Source organism: Eschscholzia californica, unplaced genomic scaffold, assembly GCF_041429995.1.
Source record: "Eschscholzia californica isolate CP2 unplaced genomic scaffold, dmEscCali1.0.p SCAF_2, whole genome shotgun sequence".
Taxonomy (NCBI): Eukaryota; Viridiplantae; Streptophyta; class Magnoliopsida; order Ranunculales; family Papaveraceae; genus Eschscholzia; species Eschscholzia californica.
The window spans coordinates 52102037-52119654 of record NW_028238309.1 but is presented as its reverse complement, the minus strand read 5'-3'; the positions used below and the strand labels follow the sequence as shown (position 1 = coordinate 52119654).

General features: G+C 36.6%; 3 protein-coding genes across 8 annotated transcripts; 1 reads left to right on the top strand and 2 right to left on the bottom strand.

Annotated features, from left to right (window-relative positions):
* Positions 1 to 61: 61 nt before the first annotated feature.
* LOC147558875 (GDSL esterase/lipase At1g71250-like) lies at positions 62 to 2142 on the bottom strand. The gene is made up of 4 exons (XM_086660603.1): positions 1705 to 2142; positions 1068 to 1429; positions 647 to 953; positions 62 to 487 (listed from the first exon to the last, which is right to left on the bottom strand). Exons 1-4 carry the CDS (start codon positions 1979 to 1981, stop codon positions 243 to 245), a joined length of 1191 nt encoding a protein of 396 aa, XP_086516729.1. The 5' UTR covers positions 1982 to 2142; the 3' UTR covers positions 62 to 242.
* On the bottom strand, positions 1762 to 16165 carry LOC147558873 (uncharacterized). Of its 6 annotated transcripts, none has more exons than XM_086660607.1 (11): positions 15829 to 16165; positions 14166 to 14335; positions 13978 to 14080; positions 13163 to 13269; positions 12658 to 12726; positions 10389 to 10504; positions 10252 to 10306; positions 9760 to 9880; positions 9449 to 9591; positions 9256 to 9357; positions 1762 to 2560 (listed from the first exon to the last, which is right to left on the bottom strand). In XM_086660607.1, exons 2-10 carry the CDS (start codon positions 14304 to 14306, stop codon positions 9256 to 9258), a joined length of 957 nt encoding a protein of 318 aa, XP_086516733.1. In that variant the 5' UTR covers positions 14307 to 14335; positions 15829 to 16165; the 3' UTR covers positions 1762 to 2560. The 6 variants fall into 6 exon arrangements, with proteins under 6 accessions (XP_086516733.1, XP_086516732.1, XP_086516731.1 ...); XM_086660606.1 differs by lacking the exon at positions 1762 to 2560 and adding an exon at positions 4474 to 4761; XM_086660605.1 differs by lacking the exon at positions 1762 to 2560 and adding an exon at positions 7100 to 7997.
* LOC147558874 (uncharacterized) lies at positions 5075 to 8330 on the top strand. The gene is made up of 7 exons (XM_086660610.1): positions 5075 to 5278; positions 5411 to 5493; positions 5622 to 5630; positions 5752 to 5840; positions 5953 to 6077; positions 6243 to 6319; positions 7200 to 8330. The coding sequence occupies exons 1-7, from the start codon at positions 5097 to 5099 to the stop codon at positions 8003 to 8005; spliced, it is 1371 nt and encodes a 456-aa protein (XP_086516736.1). The 5' UTR covers positions 5075 to 5096; the 3' UTR covers positions 8006 to 8330.
* Positions 16166 to 17618: the final 1453 nt, after the last annotated feature.

The window sequence follows — 17618 nt, the reverse complement described above, 5'->3', positions numbered from 1 at the left end:
AAACCCCTTATTTGTTGAGTTAATGAACAAACTTGTTGAGTTTTCGCTCGGCGAAAGGAAATGAGAAGAAAAAGTCTAGAACTCTCTATTCTTGGTATATCAATAACACGTTGAACCGAAGAAGGATATACTCCCAGTTATACTACAAAAATTTGGGAACTGAAAAAAAATTCCACTGTATCTCATCATCCCAACAACAATTAGGATAAAAAATATTCTAAAATCAGACTAAACGAGTAATATTAACTTCTTTGTGACGTGGAAGTAAAGGCAGCGAGTTGTTCGATGCTAATTGGTCGACAAATGTCGAATGGATGGCCTGACCAAGCTGAATCAGAAAGTAAAGAATGAACAGCTTGGGTAGGGTTGTACAAGTCCCACCAGAAGTGAGTTGAAGGATCTAGGCATGCCATCCCCACTGCTTGGCACCCAACCAGTCCACCATGTCGACCCATTCCGCAACAGGAACTGTTTACATTATCGAATCCTGCAAATTATTTAAATAACGGTGAACAATTAGTCCTGTAACAGTCTATGATTGTTAGTGTCATAACAAATAAAGAAACCGTTACATACGGTTTTACATGCTTAAGCATTACAGCAGAATAAAAGAATTATTAGGATGTTTCTAATAGCATACACATACCGTATCGTCGAGGGAATGATACGACTTCCATCATAGCTTGGTAAACGTCACAAAAAATGATCCGAGCATCAGGAAACTCTAAATTTAAATTGAGAAGTTGTTCTGAGAGCATTGCATTGTATTGGAAAACAAGGTCGTTAACATCGGCATTACATTCACGACGGTGGTTTTCTGTCATCGTCATATTGTCGTGAGCCGAACCAGATAAGGTAGTAGAGTTATAGGACTCCCATAAGGTTCTAGGTGCACATCCAAGAGGAAGTATTCCCATGCATACAATCTTCTTCACATTTGCATTATAAAGATCCTAAAGACAATCAACACAACTCAATTAAGCATTTTCGAAACCCTAAACTAGCTAATATCAATTGTTTTAATTGCAATTATAATTTGGATTAAGAGAAGAGTTGATAAAGTTTACCTTAACCACTCTGACCATCTGATTAACCAGCATCTCTGTCAACACTTTGCTACCATATTTACCTTTAGCACTTGAGTTATCAGAGTGTAAGAAATCAATGAAATCATCTTTACCCAAAGATAAGTAAAAAATTGATGATTTTATGAGGTTTAAAGCTCTTTCTTCCCCAAGCTCCATTTCTAACAACTCTAGTGTTTCAAATGCTTGGCGTAATTGCTGGTTCAACCCCTGAAACCCCAACTTTCCTGATGAAATCATGATCGTTGCTTCGGTTGACCCGTAATTAAGACCACTTAATATCCCTTGGATCGTTCCGTTTTGAGCTTTAAATGCTGGAATATTTGGTAAACCCATCTTCTTTGCTGCACCATTAACAGAATTATCTTGAGCATACAGAGAGAGAGAGGTCAAAAAATGAATTTGGGTTCAAGAAAATGGTTTTTATTCTTCAAGAAAACAGAGTTTTGTTCTTCAAAATGCCTCAAAATGAAACAGAGTCTTCAAATTCTTTCAAGATTTTCAAGAACCATCAAGAAAGAAGGACTAATACCAGAAAACAGTTTAAACCCATTATAAAAACACAGTAGAGAGAGAAAGGGTAGGAGAGAGAGAGAGAGAGAGAGAGAGAGAGAGTTACCGAGAAGATCAGGGAGAAGTTGGGTATGAGGTTGATTACAGGGGAATAAAGAATTACTTGGACGGAGAAGAGAGTAGAAGAAGGACTGATCACTGCCACAACTGACTGAAGAATCCCCAATTATGAAAAGTGATGAGACATTGAAGATGGAGGAAGATTGATTGCTGCTCCTGCTTCTATTCTCAAAGGCCAAACTTGGAAATTGCCCATAACCCAAATTGCACAAGCTCAAGAGAATCATCACCATCATCAAGTTCTTCATCATCTTCATCTTCATCTTCTTCCACTGAAATTTGTGAGATTCAAGCTCTGTTTTTTTTTTCTCTTGCTCTCTCTCTCTCTTAAATTTCTTGGCTTTCTTTCTTGGTTAGTTTCATTCTCTCTCTCTCTCTACTCTTATTGGCTTCTTTCTTTACTTCCTACTAGAGAATGTCGAATGAGAAAGGGAATGAGTTAATTCCACATTTGGTCCCTCCTGCTTTAACCAACTCAGTTCTTGGCTCTATATGTTTATCAACTCTAAATTTGATCCCCTAACTACCTATTCCGTTAGAGAACTGTTACAATTACTTCTTCACTCCCCATTTTGCCCTTTTCCTTTTCTCTCCCTCATTTATCAATTTCTTTCAGGAATTAATTTATCGCAATAATTAAGGGAAGCTGCTTTTTGGGCTTCCAGGAATTGTTTTCCCATAAGACTTGGGCTTTTCGAGTAAGGTATTGCACTTTTGAGCTACATTTCCACCACTAAATATTTCGAAGTTAAACAAGGGAAGCACTAATATCTTACATTCCTTGGTTGGAATGGTAAGAAGTATAATCTTTCACCTTAGAGGTCAAGGGTTCGAGGCACACGCTGAACAATTAAAAAAAACGAATACCTTACATCACCGGTATGAATACTGAAATATTTCGAATAAAACTTAGTAATTGATAATATTTTTATAAATTATTTCTTTTATAACAATCATATTTTGAAATGGAGGCCTTGCAGCACAAGATCTTTTAGAGTAAATCATTATTTTTTTCATTTTTAACAAGTAAATTATCATCTCCCACCACTATTAAATTCCAATATTTCAGTTAAGAAATAAGAATTTATATCGTATACGAAAAAAGTGACATATTTCAAATAATGATATAACATGAATCATTTATACTATAACGGTCTTATTTCGAAGACTGTGGGCTTGCATCACATGGTCATTCTGAATAAGTCAGTGTGGGCGGTAGAAAATCACACAATTAATAGATCGTAGATTGATGGGCCACCGACAACTTGGGCTCCAGACCTCGAGACGGACGAAGTTCCGATTTGACCTGTAGACAGAGAAAAACGAGTACGACGGTGAAGTCTTGGGGACACCGGGATGGTGTCTTGCCAAGGGCACTCCGACGGTCAAGTCAGCAAACTATAAAAGATAAATATTAATCGATTGAATGCTGAGGGTGTCACCGTGTTGTATCTTCGGATGGCTAGACTCGTAGAGTGGCCGGAGCTTCAACTCTACGGGATAGTTGGTCGGATTGATCTCCTGGAGCAGGTCGAGAGGTCGTCTCGGTCGGAGATTCTGGATAATGGAGAAGTGGGATGTAACAAGGACTTTAGAAGGACTTCGAGAGTGATGGAGCTTGAAGATATAATATCGTCGTCTAGAGTGATCCCCTAGAAGATTACCCTTCAAGTCTTCTGGAATTCGAATGTCGATTATCGTCGTCTAGAGCACTGATCTGAAGATACTAAAAATGAGAGAGAGAAGAGTGTTCTGTAGTTTTCTAGTCGGTATCTAATGCTTTTGGAGTCTGAATCTCCTTTCGTTTATAGGCGGCTGATGGACTCGTGGAGTCTATCAGGTCCGAAATACTTGGTATTGAGGGTGACTCTGAACCCTAAGGGAGACTCATTCTAGTCGTCGATCTGTCGTCTAGAGCAATTTGACCGTACAATTACGCCGCCTCGACTTTAGACTCTTCGTAGTCTGAGATCGCCTAACGGTACTTAAGGCGACGTGGGATTTTAGAGGGACTTCGTCAAATGAACACGTGGCGAGGTCTCTGGAGTTGAGGTTGACTCGGTAACCGGCAGGCTCGGTTGAGGGCGACCAAGGGGTGCTTGGTGCTTTTAATGGGTTATTGTTCGTCTAGATGGACGTTCACAAGGGCTTAGAGCTGTTTGGACCTTTAGTTGGCCGAATTCCGCGTTGGAGAGTGTCCAACTAGTAGGCAAGTGGGTCGGACCCAAGTGATATTTGTTCGAAGTAGGCTCGGTCTAGGCGACCTTTAGACGAAGTGGGCCCAACAAATTTTTGACCACTACAGTCAGTATATTATTTCTACTTTTAACAAGTAAATTTCATCTCACATCCCAATAAACTTCCAACGTTTCTATGTTAAAATAAGAAAACAATAAAATTCAAATATTTCTGTGTTAAAATAAGAAAGTATTTGTCTTACACATGTGTAATAATGTCATGAATGACAAAGAGAGTATATTTCAAAATGAAAATTAGCGATTGTTATGTCATAACTTATTTCTATTATAACGGCCATATTTTGAAAACCAATGGTTTACAAGACAGGAGGATCTTTGACCAGCCATAAATTCTTTCTGCTTTTAACTAATAAATTTTTTTCTCTCCTCATTAATGAAACCCCAATATTTCTAGGTTAAAAATGAAAATTTTTACTATCTTAACAATTTAGGAAATCTAAATGACCCACTAATCTTTGGATCATATTAATTACTAATGCCCATTAAATAATTAACCATCAATGGTAAATAATTTATCATTGCCTCACTTCTTTGAATATAATCCTTCATCACAGTCATAAATTCTTTCTACTTTTAACTAATAATTTTTTTTCTCTCCTCATTAATAAAATTCCAATATCTCTATGTTAAAAAAGGAAAACTTTTACTATCTTCACAATTTAGGAAATCTAAATGACCCACTCATCTTTGGATTAGGATTAAAAACTAATGCCCATTAAATAATTAACCATAAATGGTGAGTAATTTATTATTGCCACATTTCTTTGAGTATAACTGCAGAGAATCTGAAATTTAAACAAGGGAAGAAATCACCACCATCTAGAAGAAACCACTTGACAAAAATGAAATCTCAATTGAACTTGGACAGAAAACAGAGAGATATAGAGAGAAAGTAGTAAATAGAGAGAAAAAACTCAAGATTCCATGCCAGTGAAGAGCTCTAATTTGATTGGGTGCATGGCTAAACCAAATGCCAAGTGTTAGGGTAGTTTCATAACCCTTTTGTGAAAATATTTTCACCAACCTCATAATTCTTCATTATAAATACTACCCATCCTAGTCTCCAATATTCAACAAAAAGAGATACTCTCTCTTCTCTCTGTTTTCTCTCTCTCTAAAAATGAAGAGCTCTTCAAGCTCTTCTTCTTCTTCCAATGGTTCAGATGTTACTTATTTCCCTGTTTCGGCTTCGGCTCGTGCTCCTCCCAGCTTATCACCAATACCCAAGATCAAACGTCAGAGGAGAGCCCCAAATCGCATGCCTACTACTGGAAGAAGCTCTAATTACAGAGGAGTTACCAAGTAATCTATTTGAATTGATTTTCGAGTTCTAATTTTTAATTTTTATTATATAGGTATTGATCTTTGATTATCTTAGCATGCATGTTGATTGTTAATGGTGATTAAAATTTGATTCTAATGATGGTAATCAAGGCATAGGTGGACTGGAAGGTTTGAAGCTCATTTGTGGGATAAGGATTCATGGAACTCAAGTCGAACAAAGAAGGGTCGTCAAGGTTTTACATTTATAAATTTTCTTCATAATGACAACTTGTTTTCTTTAATGGGATTTTGATTTCTTTGATCTCTAATTATAATTTCTTCTTTGTTTTCTGATCTCAAAATCTGACATTCAATCTTGCAGTTTATTTGGGTAAGAATCTCTCTCTCTCTCCCTAGACTCTACTCTGTTTTTCTCTCTCTATACTCTATTTCTCTCTCTTTACTATTGGAGCAAACAATGGATTCTTGAACTTTTGATTCTGTGATTACAGGAGCATATGACAGTGAACAGATAGCAGCTCATACTTATGACCTTGCGGCTATCAAGTGTTGGGGCCCAAATACTACTCTCAATTTCCCGGTAATTAAATTAAAAAATACTAATTATTAATAAATTAAATTAAAAATAATTTTAAATATTTTGATTATATAATTTTTCAACTTTTGATGAAAGTAAAACATTCGAATTGCAGATTGGTACCTATTCCACCGAGCTTGACGCAATGTGTCATTTTACAAGAGAGGAGTATTTAGCTTCACTTCGCCGTCTTAGTAACGGATTTGCTAGGGGCCAGTCTAGGTTCCGTGGAGTTGCAAGGTAAATAACGATTGAAGTCTCAACGGTGATATCACTTTTTCCACGAACCCACCTTAATATTTGGACAACTGACTAATTATATTGATTGTGGATACCGATTCTGATACCATATGTGAAGATCCACGTATATCTGACTACCATTGTGGACCTTTTCTTTTTGCGCAGGCACCATAACAACGGGCGATGGGAGGCAAGAATTGGGCGTATTAATGGCAACAAGTATCTCTATTTGGGGACTTATAGTATGATCCTTTTGCTCCAATCCCTACTCTCTTTTATGTTTCTGGGTCAAATTTTCGCTGGCTATCATGTGGTTCTAAATCGGAATGATTCTAAGTCGGGGATTTTATGTGTGCAAAAGTAAAATCATGATGAGATTTCTATTGACCATACCATGTCGCATGATTTGACACACATTTACCACGTTGAGTGGTTTTTGTGTTGGCCGATTTCGCATTGCTCTCGAAGAACATTTAAGGTGAATCAGACCATGATGGGTGGAGATTCATTTACGACTTTAGCACCAAATCATATGAAATAGATGACGTTAACGGGGCAAACTAGAATTATAAAAAGTCGATGAAGCTATATGAACATTGCACATATTCTAAAGACCAAGAAAGTGAACCTAAAACTATTCAGATCCTAAAGACCATAAGAAAGTAGCCTGAAAATTGACCAACTCACAATATTGGCTCCCCATTGTCTCATATCCACTCATTACTTGGAACTGTCAAAATTGTTTTTTTGGCCCCATTAACTAGCACTTCTGCTAATTAGAAGCTAGCTTAATCCTTCGGCAATTGACTACTTTTAAACAAATAATCATCTATTATCTCTTCTTTCTCTACACGTGTTCCTCTCAACGCCAGAGAGGTCACCCAACCACCACTAGGTTTACAGAGAAGGGATCCACCGATTCCCTCTACTCTCCCTCTCATTTAGCGTTCGAAACTACCAGAGTTCTCTCTTTCCCGACCTGAGACCCTCTCAAAGAGAAGGGGTTCTCTTCTACCTTTTCTGGAGGGTATTATATTTGTTTTATCATTATTACAATGTGTTGTGCCCCAATTTTACTGCTTTGAAACTAACGTTTTTTTAATCTTCCCCTGCTTTTAATAGGCACGGAAGAAGCAGCAGCTCATGCGTACGATATAGCAGCGATAAAATACAAAGGACTTAAGGCTATGACTAATTTCGATATCGGCTATTATCTACAGCGCGTCCAGCCATCTCAGCAACTTTACCATTCTTCCTCATCTTCTCAACTCACTGAATCTCAGCCACCACCATTTCAGCAGTTTCACCATTCCTTCTCGTCTTCTCAACTCGCTGAATCTGAGCAAGTGCAGCAATTTCCAGTCCAAGAGCTCCCGTATTCCTTCTCATCTGCTCAACTCCCTGAAGTGCAGCAATTTCCAGTCCAAGAGCTCCCGTATTCCTTCTCATCTGCTCAACTCCCTGAAGTGCAGCAATTTCCAGAGCAAGTGCTTCCGTATTCCTTCTCATCTTCTCAACTCTCTGAATCTGAGCAAGTGCAGCAATTTCAAGTTCAAGGGTTTCCTCATTCCTTCTCATCTTCTCAACTCAATGAACCTCAGGTTGTTTCCATTTCTCAGATGCCTATGTCAGACTTTCCCATCTCCGACTTCGATAATCATTCGGCATGTTTCGGTCCTATGGAAGAGGAGCCCTGGACCACTTTCACTGATTCTGTATACAACCCATTACCCGTAACCGATATTAGTATCGGACAGTCCAATGAATTCCCTGACTTTTTGAACAATTTCGGATTTGACAAAGAACTTGAGGATCTCTTGTCAGAAGTTCTTATTGATGAGGAATCAGGAAGCAACATAGTGGAGGAGAGGGATACTACTGTAGATGAAGCTTCGACACCAAGCACTCCATCTTCACTAACTTCTTAGAAATGAGAGAAAGATGAAATGCACAAATAAGTACAAATTTCTGTTCTGGGATTATTAGGGTTTTAGTAGTGGTGGTATTAGTAGGTGATGATTGGATTTAGGGAAAATTAGGGTTTAGTTTGGTACTGTTCATTGAGTAGAAGCAGCAGCAATTCAGGAACTGATTTGAACTTATCTTATTCCGTGGAAGATGATTTGTTATAGAGAATATGATTGTGCTAACTATTGGGATTGATCTCCTTCTTCTGTGAATCCCTTGGTTGAACAGACTATTCCTATATTTATGTATCATCTTACTTTTAAATAATGAATTGCTTTTAGTGTCCTCTGTGAAGCTTATTTTTTCTTCTTTTGCTGAATAACTACGTCAATTGGTGCCGTTGCGCCTGCCTACCCAACCCCAGGCCGACTCAGGTCTGATGTCGTTGCGCCTGCCTACCCGACCCTGGGCCGACTCAGATCCGTCTAAGACGGGCCTGAGTCCGGGCCAAGTACTGGACCCAGGCTAGTCCCATCTACCCAGCTTGTTGGCCCAGTTTCCCCCACCTAGGCCTGGTTAAAGGCCAGGCATATTGGGCATGTGTAGCCCGATTGACACCATTACACCTAAGCAAGCTATATGGGCATCATCCTATAGAAGAAACCTCGACCCATTAGAGGCAACACCCGGAAAATCCATCTAGTATTAAACCCAAACCATACGGCAATATTTACAAAGCTTTCACATGTCAAAAAGCAGATAAAATCATTTCAACAACAACAACAAAAAAAAAAGCAAATAGAATCACACGGCAATATTAAACCAGAATATGTAAAATTATCGAACTAGTGTTAACTATTGGTTTCTCCACCAGTACTATGTAAATCTAATGGGTGTGTTCCTATGATATTTATTATTTAACCACAACTTTGTAGGTATTATGAAAAATGAAGTTCTCAATTTTCTTCCGGAATGTACACTAGTACTGTTACAACTGAAAGCTTTTCTACTTATCAACATGCCCTTTTATTTTCTGAAAGGGTTATGAACTGACTTTTAACAAGCCTAGAACTCGTCTATGACAGTCGCCTTAAAACGTCTGTCAAGGCTCATGGATATGAGAGAGAATGACGGTTCAGTGTCTGAATTTTGTTCCTATAAATGAAAGTTTTCGAGTAATAACATTACATATTTCGAAGTAAGATGTCTACTAACTTGTATATAAAACAAAGAAAGGCGGGTATTGGCAGTTAAAGAAAGATGGACGAACCTATCTCTCCAACAGGTTGTATGCCGGTAAATCTTTCACGCTAGAGATATCTTCTAGAGCCAGCTCTCGTTCTAATTGTGTTCTAGTAGATTTTAATACTTCCTGCAGTCAATGAAACTAAACACAATAAGAACTCTATAATTGTAGTTCATAAATGTATAATTCCACAAAACTAAACTTGTTAGAAATTCACATTGAATTCCATATACGAAGCTCGCTTGGCAAGCCACTGGGCATCCATCATCTGAAATGCAACACAATAGAGGTTATCAAATGCCATTTCATCTTCTCCAAGCAATTCCATGAACCGCATCCCAGCCACGGAAGTGGGATTCCCTGCAAAGAAATAGCAAGATCCAGAAAGTTAATACTGACATGCATTTCATGGTTCTGTTAAGCCACAAAATCTATACTCAACCAACTTTAGTCTGAGAAAATGTGAATCTATTTACTGCAGCAGAAACCAAAAAAGAAAAAAAAAACTTTTACAAAGATCTTCTTTACCTGATTGAAGATCTAACATTTGAGTCAACATAAAGGATATATTTATGCCAGCTACAGCAAAGGGGTATTCCCATTCTGCTCTTCTTCCGTCTTTTTTGTGCAATAGTCTCTGAAATGCCTCCTGTGAAAAACAGAATGTCAATAGAAAGGCACAAGTTCTAGCAAACAGCCATAACCTCTGTCAAGATATCAATGTTGTATACACCGATCCACAGAGCTAAAGTAAACACTTTCTTTTGTCCCACCATTAAATTCTATACAAGCTTCTGATACATTTGTTGGATCGTCTTTTGGCCTTTACTAAGTAAGCTTGAGTTATGGGATGTTTTCATTAACAATGACTTGATTTTATTGAAGCAGCAAAAGAGTTTATAAGAAGCCTTCTTCACTAAATAAGTTTTATGATACTTCTCGAACAGAATATTACGAATGGTTGCTGATTCTAGTTATGTGTTTCCAATCAAGTTACATGTTGGAAATACAAGAACAAACCGGATACTTCTTGGCGAAGAAGATGAGATTCTCCAATGATATAAATCCACCGCCCCTGGAAACCGAAGAATCAGTAAGATTAATATTCGAAATATGGTCTGTAGAAATACCAGCAATTAAATGGTAAGCGTTTATACCTAAAATCTGTGGAAGGGTCAGAACCTTGCCAACCCATCTCCTTCCAAACCTCGGATTTAAGAGGTGGAAGTTCTCTATCAGGATAAGCGAGTCCCCACAGTTGCTTCAATGCATCCTGAAACAAATTCCATTTCCAAACTTTATTTTTTTTTTAACTATTTCCAAGTTTTATTAATTCCTCGGTAATATTTATGCAGGGAATAAAAAGTATATCTAGATTAGGATGTTCATTTATACTGATAGATCAAACTGGTACTCATTAAGCCCCGAACTGCTTAGTCAAGTTGATCTCAAAGTGCTATATTTGGGAGTAGATAAGCCAGTTGATGAGATTCAAGCACATCCCACATAACTGACCACATGACCCATAAAATGGGTCCATGTCCTATACGATACCATGAAAACCAGGTGTGACCGGAGTATAAATAGCTAAAATGTATATCTAGATTAGGATGTTCATTTATACTGATAGATCAAACTGGTACTCAACTACTCATTAAGCCCCGAACTGCTTAGTCAAGTTGATCTAAAAGTGCTATATTTGGGAGTAGATAAGCCAGTTGATGAGATTCAAGCACATCCTACATAACTGACCACATGACCCATAAAATGGGTACATGTCCTATATGATACCATGAAAACCAGGTGTGACCGGAGTATAAATAGCTAGGGTAGTACGGTGTGTCTACCTTATGTATATATGGCAACAGGCCCATAGGGTTCTAATTGCCCCACAGAGTTGGCATATGATATCTGCAAGATAAAGTTTTAATGTTAAGCATACTTAACAAGGTACCTATTAGAATTGGAGGTTGCTATTTTGATTTTTATTTGGTTTTTAGAATTTATTAATTTTTATTTTCACAACAACTTTACCTAGGAAATTTACGAGATCATAACTTACTACAGAACTATTTTATGTCTAAACATTGAAGTAAGCAAAACTTTATTGCTTAATTCGAAATCTCTCCAAAAAAAGACTCCTGCCTTCATCCAATTGGTTAGGTCCTATTTTTTATTTTTTTTGAAGCTTTGAATGAATGTATTTAAGGGAAAAACTATACACGGTGGGGTGGGGGGGGGGGGGGGGGGGGGGGGGGACTTGGAACAACGTCTCGCGACATCCAAGCCTCCCAATTAACAACTACCTCTAGGAATGATACATTCTTATATTTATCAATTCTCCTAATCCAAGATTAGATGGTTCCTTTAACATCTTCAACATCAATAGACGTATTGAGGTTCTTTTCCTTGAAGATTTTAGTATTCTTATCACTCCAAATGATGGCAGCTGGGACCAATTGCCACACTTCTCCGTCAGGTCCTATTTATAGGGGAAGACATATCCTCACGATGGACTTCAAATAATTACTTCGTCTCAGTCTAGGGAATTCAAGATTAACTAATAACTATGATCCATAACATTTAGCAACAAATGAAGGGCAACAACAAAACCTGTTTGTTTCGCTTGGGTAGGCTAATGCTGTGGCTTCGACCATGCTACAACTGCCTGCAAGCCCAAGTTGGCCAGCCCATTTACCAACCCAAGCAAAATGCAAGCCTATACTATAAGATATTTTTTATTTATCTGTTGCTATATTTTTAGGGGCTAGTTGTTTGCTAATTCCTGAATCTTAAAGTTTCATATTTGAGTCGAAGTATTAGAAGTCCCTAGGAAGGAGGGCATGTCTTTCTATCTGTATGAAGTTAACCGACGTTACATCTGGAGTTTTCAGGTTGATTGATATGCTTTATTTGATTATTTGAATGTTTATTTGGTTCTAGTTGGAAAACTAGAATGTATCTTTACTTGTTAACTTCTGTAAAAGCTTTTACAAACGCGTTCACATCACTACTCATATTAGCTACCAAAACTACCACGTCGATCAAATAAAAGCAGCAACTTAATCAGATCCACCAACAAACATTTTGTGTTAGGCTAATATCTAAAACAAACAGCTACTTAACCTGATCATTCAGCATTCTACACTAAATAAAAGTACTTCGAAAAGAGAACCACGCAAGTGCAACATCACATTTTAGGAACTTAATGTCTTTCTACTTAGTGATACAGTGATTTTAATGCTTTCTTGTTTAGGGCAACGCTAAAGACCTATAGTTTTGTATTCTTAAATGTCTCAAGGAGCTGTTACTCGTCAAAACTGAAATGGAAAAAGCTTTGCTTCTCAGATACATAATCTAAAGAAAAAAAAAAAGAGACAATTCAAGGAATAACGTATACAAAAATCTGAGGAATGAAGTGCTTACTTGATGTTCCGCACGAGTGCCATCAAAGGGGATTCCCAACCTTTGCTGTAGAAATTTCAATCTGTCTTCCTAGAAAATTTCGATATAATCATTAGACTGAAATTTCAATCTTTCTTCCAAGAACATTACAATATAAGTTAGGCTAAAATATTAACATTTGGTTGATCAATGAATAGAATAATCTTAGAGAATTTGTGTAGATCTTATACTGAATTAGTATAACCTTAGTCAGGTCTACTTCAGAGTTGATTATCTACGATCATTCATAAGAAAGGAATGGAAGAAGATCCAACCTTATAGTCAGGGGACAAGGAAAAAAAATCGTGGTTTAAACCATTTCATATTCTATAGCAAATTCTTATCAGAAATAGAAGGCAAGGTAAAAACAGAAACCAACTAGAAGATTAGGCAACAAAGCTATATTAGGTTCATGTTATTATCTCTTCAGAAGAACAGCTTTAAAATAGAGGATTTGAAGTGATGTCCAAGTCTTACTCTTTCTTACCTGTAAAGGACTACGATAAACCAGAGCGTTCTTTTTGCTTTGTCCATTAAAAGAGCCAAAAGAAATAAGCCTCCCAACAAGTGATCCAGATCCGAGGACAATATGAGCTACAAATATAAATATATAAACAACTATCAGTTCACAGAGAGGCTGAGAGCAACATGACACGAAAACTACACACGGCATACGCACTATGTGCTTAGGTGAGATTGACTGGATAGAGTTGTAAAGTGATAATATCAATGTTATTAATGGTGATACAAATGGAATCATCGATACTGCTTCTCTATCAAATGCTATCACAAAAGAACACCTGTCTTTTCAAATCTACTCTCGTGTAAACTGGCGGGTTGGCGTACTGTGTATCGAAGTGCTCTCTTTTAATTATTCATATATTTTTCTTTGCAGAAAATATTTCGAAATGGAACCTCTTGTGATGCATATGTGCACACAAGATATCATTTCATGCCCGTGAGGCATAGAGTCTGTAACAAACATAAAGTCAGACATGTCATCAACTTTTAACAGGTGATGGACTAGGCAACTAAACCTCAAGATCATCCAAGCAAAAGCTGTCAACAAGAAAAAATTTCAATGGGCTGCTAGGATAACCTCTCAAAATGATTGTCAATTACCAATCTACTACCCAACCCTTTAGGTCGCCCACTTAATGAGTGATTTACCTCTTGTAATTGATCCATGTTGATCAAAGATGATAAAAGCGTGAACTCTTTTTCCGGAGTCAGGAAATTATCCGAAATAAAAAAAAAAATTAAATATCAGGTACTTGTAAATTTAGTCGGGAAACTGCTTACCAAACCACTGAGCCCATTGAGCAATCAACTGGGAGAAAATATACGTCCAGTGGAATTGCTCCTTTCTTTTGTCATTAGCCCAGAGATCGTCTAGAGTGGATCCCTGCGGTTATTAACATATATACCTCCATAGTGAGAATCTTAAGAAACGACTTATATCCTACTAATAAAAGGCAAAAATATTTCACCTCAGAGTGTGTATCATCATAACCACGATTCCCTAATAAAGGCTCACTCAGGCTATCCAAGTCTGACGTACTCAAATGCTCGTGACCTTTTCCGTCTACATCCCCGTGATGTAGTCGTCGCCTCAAGTTACTAGATGTCATAGGTAGTTCACAGGGTGCACTGGTTACACCTGTTCAATAATAATTTACACCATGTCATATAAATAGAGATTGCTCCATGATTATCTTTTCCCAACAAAAATCAGGGTAAGTTGATACACCTAATCATATATGGGAGAAACAATCGTCAGACACGGTCTGATTGACGTGACCATAGCTAATGAATTTTGCACTTCAACTAGATTTCTATGAATATTTAATAGCCACATGATACGATATAGAACCATAGCGGTAATCATTTTATTGATTAAAGTCACAGGCTACTCAAGATAGTCTCAACAAGGCATATAAAGGCATCGACTTGGGAGGCCAACTCCTGGTTTCCAAGATTGTCAACTCTTCAATCCAGGGAAAGTTGATTTACCTAACCAAATATGGCAAAAAATGAATTCGTCAAACAAGTAAGATCTTACGACGTGATCATAGCTAATGGATTTTTCACTTAAATTAGATACACATGGGTAGGCAATTGCCATCCAGTGTGGAACCAAACGAATAATCATCTTACATAGTAATAAAAGTTACCGACTACTCTAGCGAGTCTAAACAAGGCAAATGAGGGCATCAACTTAGCGGAGGCTTACTTACCCTGGTTTCCAAGATTGTCAACTCTTCGATCCAAAAAAGTTGTAAATTATACTAGGTAATCTTTAAAAAAACGTTAATGCGGTTGGTTGACGATTGTGTAATTTATATTGATTCTAGCAACACCCTACCAAAATGATGACTAGTGCTTAGACCAACATAGGGATCATGCCCGAATTAGCTTAGCACGGACATGTCAAGATACACCGATCATTTGAAAAGTCCAAAACCGACCTCATGGAACTCTAACATTGAAGAAAATGTTAATACACGATAAGATATATTTTAAATTTAATTTATACGTACAGATACATATTTATCAGAAACCCATAAGCATTTTTCTTCTTTTAACAAACATCGGCATCAAAATATACCCGAATATTCACTAGAAACCTCAAATGCACCTAACTGCTAATAAGATTATAACCCACTTAAAACAACATAATTTGCTCAAATCAGATCATTCTGTACAAAGAAGCCTCTTCCAGGGCTTAAATTCACATTGATTACCAAAATTTGATCCACACCCATGAAAACTCTTAGAAACTCCTAAAGAAAACCTACCCACCCGGCCACCCCCACCCTCAACGTTATTTCTGACCTAAAACCATCATATATACGATCGTTCTATAAAACCTACATATTTTTATCCCAAAATCAGAGAATCGAGAAGTCTTCGAATCTATTCAGCTACTAGTAAATCAGATCATAACCCACTTTCCTGAATCAATTAGAGAGCTCAAAATACAGAAAATTATATGGTCTTAGATGAAGATTAAATTGTGCGGCATGTAGTCCTGAATCCATGAAATTCGTAATCTAGTAAACTAAAATTCAACCTCAGAAAAAAAAAATATATAGTTCGTGAATCAATTGATATCGAAAGAGAAAAAAGAATGTTTGAGAGAGGAAATTTCACCTGTTAAACAATAAAGAATAGAACTTTGTAGCTAGGGTAAATGTTTTTCACCTGTTTAACGAAATCATACACATCGTTTATAACGAAGAGAAAGTATTCAGAATCAAGTTACTTAGAGAGAGAGAGAGAGAGAGAGAGAGAGAGAGAGAGAGAGAGAGAGAGAGAGAGAGAGACTCTTTTGCTTCGATAATGACGAAAGGAGAAGATCTAAAATATTTGGCTTTACGAGTGTGACCCCAGATATAATATGATGTGATTTAGGGTGAGATCCGAGGAAACAAATAGGGGTCAATATGTAAATTGCATTATCTTCTGACCTATCTATAAGTGCTACTGTGATACTGTCTGCTTTAACACTTCTAGATCTATGACTCTTTTAAAAGAGATCTATGACTCTTTTAAAAGAGTGTTTAATCTCTTAAGAAGAACATCACATTTTATTTTTGAAGTATATGTGGGAGTGATTTACAAGATATTTGTGTAACTCGTTATTTCTTTTCAAAGTTAATTTTGAATCGAATTTTAAGATCTACCCTTAAGTAAAGCGCGAGTGAACGTATAACTAAAAGAGCAAATCTTAATAAATCACGCCAGATATTATAACAGTTTATCAAAAGTTATGAATTTTGCATTTCCTTAGTGGTTCGATACGTAACTAGTATTATTACTTAAACTATCAAGTAATACATTTTAAAGAAGATATTCACGCAGACTGTTAGAGTTTTCACTTTTTTTTCGAGGAGTTTTAACAAACTTCCGTATTGAATCTATACGTATGTACGTCTCTCTCTTAATGTTTGATATCGGGTGATGTTCTGGTATATTTTTGTTTCATAAGAGAGAAGTAGAATCTTTATATTTACTTTCTTTTCACTGATCTTTTTCTCCATTTGTGATCTTTCTCTCTTTCCAGTTTTCTGGAAACGAGAGATCGTATTTTATTTCAGAACGTGACGCTCTCATCATTGTAAATTCTTTTGTCGTGGCTTCACTAATGAAATTTAAGTTGTTAATTAATATAATCTGAGTTAGTCAAATTCTGATTTAACTGTATATTAAACGTGTAATTCAATTCTTTATCATTACGTTACCTTTTTTTGTATGGAATTAACTAGGTCTTTTTCACGCCTTAATTAGTTTTACTTAAAATACTATTGAACGAGATGATCTAGACGAAGCTAGTGCCTACTTTTTTTTTCTACAAAAAGAAAATTCTCTGCTTATAGTAGAGAAAAATTTAATGATATTATTTTTTATCACAATGTGTGGTACCTGATAGATATTTTAAAAAATCATAAATATACTAGGTATAACTCGTGTCCATAGGGCACGATCTTGTATAGCACATCACAAAAGGTTCATTATTTTGAAATCGATTAATATGATGAAAAGCCTTTCAACAAAAAAAAAAAAAAAAAGATTAATATGAGGAAAAAATATATTACCATAATATATAGTATGTAAAAAGAACATTGATAAACCCAAATTAAAATAAAATTAAGAAATTATAATAGGTTAAAACTTTTGGAGACTTTTTTCGTAACATATTGAGATTTCTTCTTTGGGTTTATCCCATATATTTGATAGATATAAGTTCCGTTGTTCAAGGATATTCCATATATTTGGATAGATCATGTTGTCGTTCTTGTAGATTTTGTTGGAAAAATTTCCTCCTAGCGGGACTCTTGTATCACAAGTTGTTTAAATACTTAAGATCTTTGTTGCCTGAAATCTTGTATCAGATTAAGGTGTAGGTTGGGAAAGTATCTGACCCACTCCCCCCCCCCCCC

Coding starts and splice junctions, on each gene's coding strand:
- LOC147558875 (XM_086660603.1), bottom strand. CDS start 1,981: ATGAAGATGAAGATGATGAAGAACTTGATGATGGTGATGATTCTCTTG. Junction 1,430..1,704: donor ACTTCTCCCTGATCTTCTCG/GTAACTCTCTCT, acceptor TTAATGGTGCAG/CAAAGAAGATGGGTTTACCA. Junction 488..646: donor ATCATTCCCTCGACGATACG/GTATGTGTATGC, acceptor AATAATTTGCAG/GATTCGATAATGTAAACAGT.
- LOC147558874 (XM_086660610.1), top strand. CDS start 5,097: ATGAAGAGCTCTTCAAGCTCTTCTTCTTCTTCCAATGGTTCAGATGTT. Junction 5,279..5,410: donor AATTACAGAGGAGTTACCAA/GTAATCTATTTG, acceptor ATGGTAATCAAG/GCATAGGTGGACTGGAAGGT. Junction 6,320..7,199: donor TCTCTATTTGGGGACTTATA/GTATGATCCTTT, acceptor TGCTTTTAATAG/GCACGGAAGAAGCAGCAGCT.
- LOC147558873 (XM_086660607.1), bottom strand. CDS start 14,306: ATGACATCTAGTAACTTGAGGCGACGACTACATCACGGGGATGTAGAC. Junction 12,727..13,162: donor TTTATCGTAGTCCTTTACAG/GTAAGAAAGAGT, acceptor GAAATTTTCTAG/GAAGACAGATTGAAATTTCT. Junction 9,881..10,251: donor TCTTCGCCAAGAAGTATCCG/GTTTGTTCTTGT, acceptor TGTTTTTCACAG/GAGGCATTTCAGAGACTATT.